The 6,484-nt window shown below is 28.4% G+C and overlaps 1 protein-coding gene and 1 long non-coding RNA gene across 3 annotated transcripts in view; both read right to left on the bottom strand.

The window, feature by feature from the left end:
- Positions 1-3,647, bottom strand: part of LOC108548307 (uncharacterized) — a 14,541-nt gene extending 10,894 nt beyond the window's left edge. For both annotated transcript variants that reach the window (XM_017901177.1, XM_017901176.1), the window contains exon 1: positions 3,408-3,647. In XM_017901177.1, coding sequence (XP_017756666.1) covers positions 3,408-3,534 — 127 coding nt within the window. In that variant the 5' untranslated portion in view covers positions 3,535-3,647. The remainder of the gene's footprint in view (positions 1-3,407) is intronic.
- Positions 3,648-4,812: 1,165 nt separating this feature from the next.
- Positions 4,813-5,588, bottom strand: LOC108548319 (uncharacterized). Its single transcript, XR_001890257.1, has 3 exons — positions 5,354-5,588; positions 4,996-5,277; positions 4,813-4,881 (listed from the first exon to the last, which is right to left on the bottom strand). It is a non-coding gene; the product is annotated as an uncharacterized LOC108548319 (long non-coding RNA).
- Positions 5,589-6,484: the final 896 nt, after the last annotated feature.

Here is a 6,484-nt window from a genome sequence, read left to right on the forward strand (position 1 = left end):
TTTTTAATTTAAATTATATATTAAAATTAATTGAATAATTGAATGAACTAATTGATATTAAATAAATCTTCCCAAAAAAAGATTTCTAAAATTTAAAATAAATCCAGGAAAAATCGTGAACAAATCATGGAATCTGTTTATGCAAAATTTTGAAGCAGATCCTTTTTCTAAAATTCCGAAAAATTCCTCAACCACGCAAACTTTTCATGCAGTCGCGTAATGTAAAGATTCACGATGCACACCTTGGGTATTTTTAGCCGTGGTGGTAGTGTTAAATCGATAGGGACGCGAGTTCCTATGGTGAAAATAATGTAAATTGATTCTGATTAGTCCTCGAGGCTTTACCTTCGATTCCGTTACAAGCCATGCCTTTACAACCCCTTCCCGATACTCGTTACGGATTATTGCTGGGCACGTAGTTAAACCCTCACCTGTTATCCAATTCCAGTTTCTCGTGCGGTACACGGAACCTCATTGCCAACAGTTTGATTACCAGGGCTAATCGGTTCACCATCGCGAAGGAAACGTTTCGCTTCAATTAACTGCTCGAGAATATTTCTAAACATATTTTTAATTTATTTTTATTTTTATTTACATTTTATTTTGTTTTGGTATTAGTAATTTACACTACTTTAATTGCTCGCGAATATTTCTGAATATATTTTTATTTTATTTTATTTTAATTTCATTAATTTACACTATTTTAATTACTTGTAAATATTTCTGAAAAAATTTTTATTATTTTCGAGGATTTTAAAAATTTTATTACTCTACGCTTTAATTAATTGTTCATAAATATTTCTAAAAATATCTTATTTTGTTGGGCATTCTTACCTTTTATCGTAGTCTATGATTTAAATAGTTAGAGAAAATATTGAAACTATGAAAAACTATGGAATTTTGAGGAATTTTCAAATTTCATTATTTTGAAATTAATTTTGAAGTTGTTTGAGAGGTAATTTATTTCCGAATTAATTTACATATTTCATGAATTGTTTTACATTAAAAGAAAATTAATGTACGTGCAATTAAATGATTTGTTTCACTTCCAAAAAAAAAATTATTTGTTGTTTAATTTTATTGAAAATAACTAGTTTCTAAGAAGAATTGGAGAGCTACGAAATTTCTTAAGTGAGGTAAGTCTATTTTGTTCACTTAATTTTATGCTATAAGTATAGATAGATACATGTAGATATAGTAGTACATATACACATATGCATATGTATATAGATTTATATAAGTAAATAAAATCCAATACAAATATATATGTACATTTTTTATAAATTCCAACTTTAAAGAGATATGAAGAAAATAGAGAATTCTAATTTCTAAAAAGAACCCATAAACCAGAAAGAGTTGAGAAACCCTGGTCTACATATTAAAATTAAACTGAAAACATAACAAAATATCATAAATAGCAGTTCTTCTTCATAATCCATTTTTTATAACAGTTACTACTAATTGTAAACATTAAAATATATGTAGATTGAAATAGTATATTTTATTTTTAATACACTGTATATTAATATAAAATTTTTAATATGATACTAAATTTCGTCACGATAGCACAAAAAGGCGTAGATTGGGACACGAAGCGTTGTCACGACACCAACCAAGGTCACGTCGCCACTCGAAAAATAAGCCATCATAAAATTCTATCACAGCGCCAATTGGCTCTGAAGACAAGGTTAGTACCATTTCCCTTCTCCAGGAGAAGTGTATACGTTGAGCGTGCAAGGGTGGGGAGAGTGTAAGGTCTTCCAAGGTCTACTGCATTGGTTTAGAAGAGTAAGAAACGTAGAACAGTTCGGATCATTGAAAACGAGATCATGGTTCTAGAAAGGTTACTGAAGCAGTTTCAATTCGAATCTACAGTTATACGTACAATTAATTTAAATACCTATAGCAAAATCAGAATTATCAGATTCTATTATTATAAATATTAATTAGAAAATTAGAATGTTAATTCTAAATGTAAGAAATCATTATGTTTATATTTGAAGTACTACGTAAAAACTACTCAAAACTATTTGCACTGCAAGTAATTAAACAGTATAATTAAAAGAAATGTCATTTATATTCATAATATTCTATTATTCACATGAATTATTAAATTGGGCAGGATGAATTATGAACTTACCCAAATAAACACTTTAATATGGTTTTAAATTTCAGTCAATTAAGATGACAATACTGTATTTATTTAAATAAAATAATGAAAAATCTACAATTATTTATTTTCAATTCAAGTTTTACTTATAAAATAAAAATTATTTACTTCCATTTACCTCATTCTATTTGTTAAATTATTATTAAATTTAATAAACTTTATTTATCTCAAAATAACTTACACGTATTCAAATGTTTGTTTACTTAGTAAATAAATAACATTTGTTGTTTAGACTCTATTAAATCTCTATATTGAAACTCTATGTAATTTAAATGGAAAGTGATTTCATGTGTATATTACATTGAAATCACGGTATGGGAAACAACTTATAAAATGATTCGATACAATTTGCCAAAGGTCTCTGGTATTCAAGTTCAATATCATTTGCATCCAACAGATAGTTCTGGTTGCGTGGGAACATTCAGAGGAAGCGTGACTCTAACCAGTGTTAAATGTTCCGTATGTCAGGGAATTGTATAGTACTTACGTAGAACTTGATGTTACATATGCGTATGTTTGTGTGCACACCGGGAAGCGTGGCACCGATAATAATATCGATTAGTCGACGCACACCTTGCAGCTGACCACTGAATTACCTAAGGTGTCTTGTAGATTCTGCCACCTAGTTTCTTCAGCGACATAATTTCAAGTAGGTCGGCACTGATCTCGTGCATTACAATAATTTACGTGGGTCACGATAGCTTGGACCCATATAACATATAAATTGCAAACTTTCTTCACGCCATATTCACACCACCATGGAAGTTGAACACTCGCTTTCAAAAAATGCGCGCCAAAATGAAAATATATGAAAGAGAATCGCTATATGCTTTTAGAATAAATACTTACTGATAAGAATATAAATCTTATGCTTAAAATTTAGGTAATCTTTCGTGTAGTATGATATTTGCAATTTTTTGTTCGACTATTTAAGAATTTCTATGTAAATTAGATAATTGAAAAGAATATACGCGAATGAAATTAAATAAATATTTAAATATATTTTTTTGGAATAAAATCATCGGATTACTATATAAATTAAAAAAGAGAATTAAATATACCAACTACTTAGAAAACAATAATTATCACTAATTTTTATTATTTAAATTAAATTGATTTAATCATTCTTATCTTATAGACCTCTTTACATCAATTAATATAACGCAAAGTGAAACAGAACCTGTGACTTCCAATATTCTCAACATATCTATGAAAATGTAATGAAACAGAAACTAACCAGCTCCCGGTGGTAGGGAAGCTTGCACTTTCAAGATGTTTGAGTTTTGCAGAAGAAATATTACGATTTGTACAATTGCACCGAAAGAAACTGACAACGCAGTACACAAAACACCACACAACAACATCACGCCGGATGCACTCCGCTATACTAAAAAGACCGAGACGCTGTCCGCAAGTCTACTGAACTGTACAGCCAATCCAATGTCCTCAGGAGTATCCGTGTACTGCGCCGGCGCTATTTTTCAAACATGCGCAAGGATATTTTATTCTTCCGACAAAACTTTCATTTTCTATATTATTAATCATCATCTAATGAATTCTATGCAAAAATTTTAAATTAATATTGTTCTTTCTAAGACTTTAAGTGATATACGTTATTTTGTTTATGTCAAGCTCAACTTTAAAGCTGTAAACATAATTATCGAGGATTTGTGAATTAATAAATCAGTATTGTTCAATCTCAGATGCCTGTAATAGTACAATGTACCTAATGCAAATATTTTTCACATATTATTTCATTTTTTATGTAGAATAGAGAAAATAGATATATTAAATTTGTTAATCTCTTCTCTATATTTTCTATTTCCTGTAAGTCTTAATATAAGGCTTATAATAATAGTAGGTAAAGAAGGGCAAATATGTGTATAAAGCTCCACCTCTGGACAGTGGTGCTATAAATGGTGATTTCCATAATTTTCAAACATCCTGCAGTCATGATATATTTCCATTGTGATATAAATTATAAAGTGAATAAATTACTATTTACCTTTTTTCTGTATATATTACTCTTCATACTTTGATAAATTTTTATTTCAATTTGTTACGAAATAATGTTATCAATTTAAATAAAACTATAATTCCTATATAACAGTAAACCTTTTAACATTATTTTCAATTTTAAGATGAACGTGTTAAAAATGGTTTGGAAAACTTCAATAATTCAATAAAACTTGATATTGATGGGAATTTAGAGATTACATAGTATGTTAGTTACAATTGTAGAAAATTTCATAGAGCAAAATGCATTGAGCAGGTCTGTTATTTTACTATTTCATATATTGGTGAATAAAATATTTCTACATTAACATATTTAATAAATAAATATACGCAATCCGATAAAGCAAAAACAATAATAAAATCTTTCCCTTTACAGTTTCATTATTTGAGAAATTAATAGTAATCAACTCACCTTATACTTTGTATTTTAATGATTAAAAACAAATCAGGTCATTATTTCAATTTAAAATTAAACACAAGTAGAAAGAAAGAAATGTCTCTGAAAGATTTAAAAAGGAAAAGAATTTAGTTCTGAACATTTAAACAGCTGTGTTACATTAGATGCATAATTTAAAAATGCGTCATACCTTCATACTACTCAGACTATTTTGTTAGAATGATTTTATTGCACCACTGTGTAGTTAGTCACATAAAACGGTTCAGGAGTTAAAAGAAGTATATTAATCATTAAAAGTCTGAGAAACAAAATTTACGATACAAAATAATATGGCAAGAATATACTGTATTTTTTTTTTCTTTTAATCGTTATCATACGAATCACTACCATTTAAATCATTATCATTACTTACAAGTCATACTGTGGTTGTTTCTCGGAGGATGTACGTGTTTATGTATGTGTATATTTCATTACGAACTTATTATTATCGTTATTACTATTCTTATCGATATCAGTACCATGATTCATATTTCATGTTCTATTATACTCATTGCCGCCACTTTAACATTGCCATTATCATTGATACCGTTATTAACAGCGTTATCGTCGTTTTTACTATCGTTTATCGTAATCGCATTTCGTTACCATCATCGCCCCATCGTTTACCATTGCCATCGACATCATTATTGTTATACTTGATTCAACACAGTAAGACAAAACGTCACGTTGGTACATTATAGGTTAACGTAATACGTTAATTAAATACATACATACGTAATAGGTCCTGCACTTTGATAGCGTAATTCTATTACACAAAAACAACTCCCGTTTCTTTCTGTGTTGTTAGACAAGTAACAAAAGCTGTTGTACGAGTTGTACATGTAATTTATCATAAAAATATGCATTCGCGGACCGTACAAATTGATCGCGTAATTTCTCTGTCCTATATGCATTATAGATACATACATACATCATACATATAACATATGTTCACACATACATACACACACGCATACACTCGTAAATACATGAATATATGTATATAATTCGTATCTATATATATTTATATTTTATAGACGCGTAACATGATTGTCGTTGCGTATATACAAAGTTATTTACATTATTGTTGTCTCGAAGATTTTTACTAATCCCCCAAAGAAAACCCAATCCCTACCAGGTTCCTCGATGTACACACAAAATGATCATACAAAAAGTTTAAAATTAAATTCTCATATCTCATAGCTCTATTGACGTGATACCTCTTTAATTTTCTTTTTTTTCGTATGTTATAGAATGTCCTGGACAGTTTTTAGATATTTACTATTTTCAAATTCATTTTTAAGAAAAAAATATTATCGTTGTAAAATAATGAAGTATATTTTTTTTTAAATATGACTATATCTTACATTTCACTTTGACAAAATAATTATACATTTAAAATAAAAGAAAATGTGTAACAAACCACAAATATTACTATTTTATAGAAATAAAAAAAGAAATACATTTTACAACTTGAAAGTTGCAATATTAGCATTCTATATTCAATGTATTTCTTTTATCATTTATACTGCATAGTTTTAAAAAAATTATTGAGTACACCTAATTGTTCTTTTAATTGATAAAATGACTTTTTTGTTTAGTTACATTAAAATAAAGAATTAATGCAAATATACGCATACATGGAGGTGTTGTATTAATATTGTATACGGTACAGTTTTGTCGAGTTTAACACGCAACATAATTCTTCGTTTTGATTAATAATAAAAGCATAATGAAAGGACATTTAGTGACCGTATCGGTCGATGTAGCCGGAAGGTCGAGGAGAATACAAGAATCTGAAATTATAATTGCGAATACATTACAAAATGGCAGTAATGGAATCGAGGCAGAATTCAGCCAAC

Source organism: Eufriesea mexicana, unplaced genomic scaffold, assembly GCF_001483705.2.
Source record: "Eufriesea mexicana isolate 0111107269 unplaced genomic scaffold, ASM148370v2 scaffold1532, whole genome shotgun sequence".
Classification (NCBI taxonomy): domain Eukaryota; kingdom Metazoa; phylum Arthropoda; class Insecta; order Hymenoptera; family Apidae; genus Eufriesea; species Eufriesea mexicana.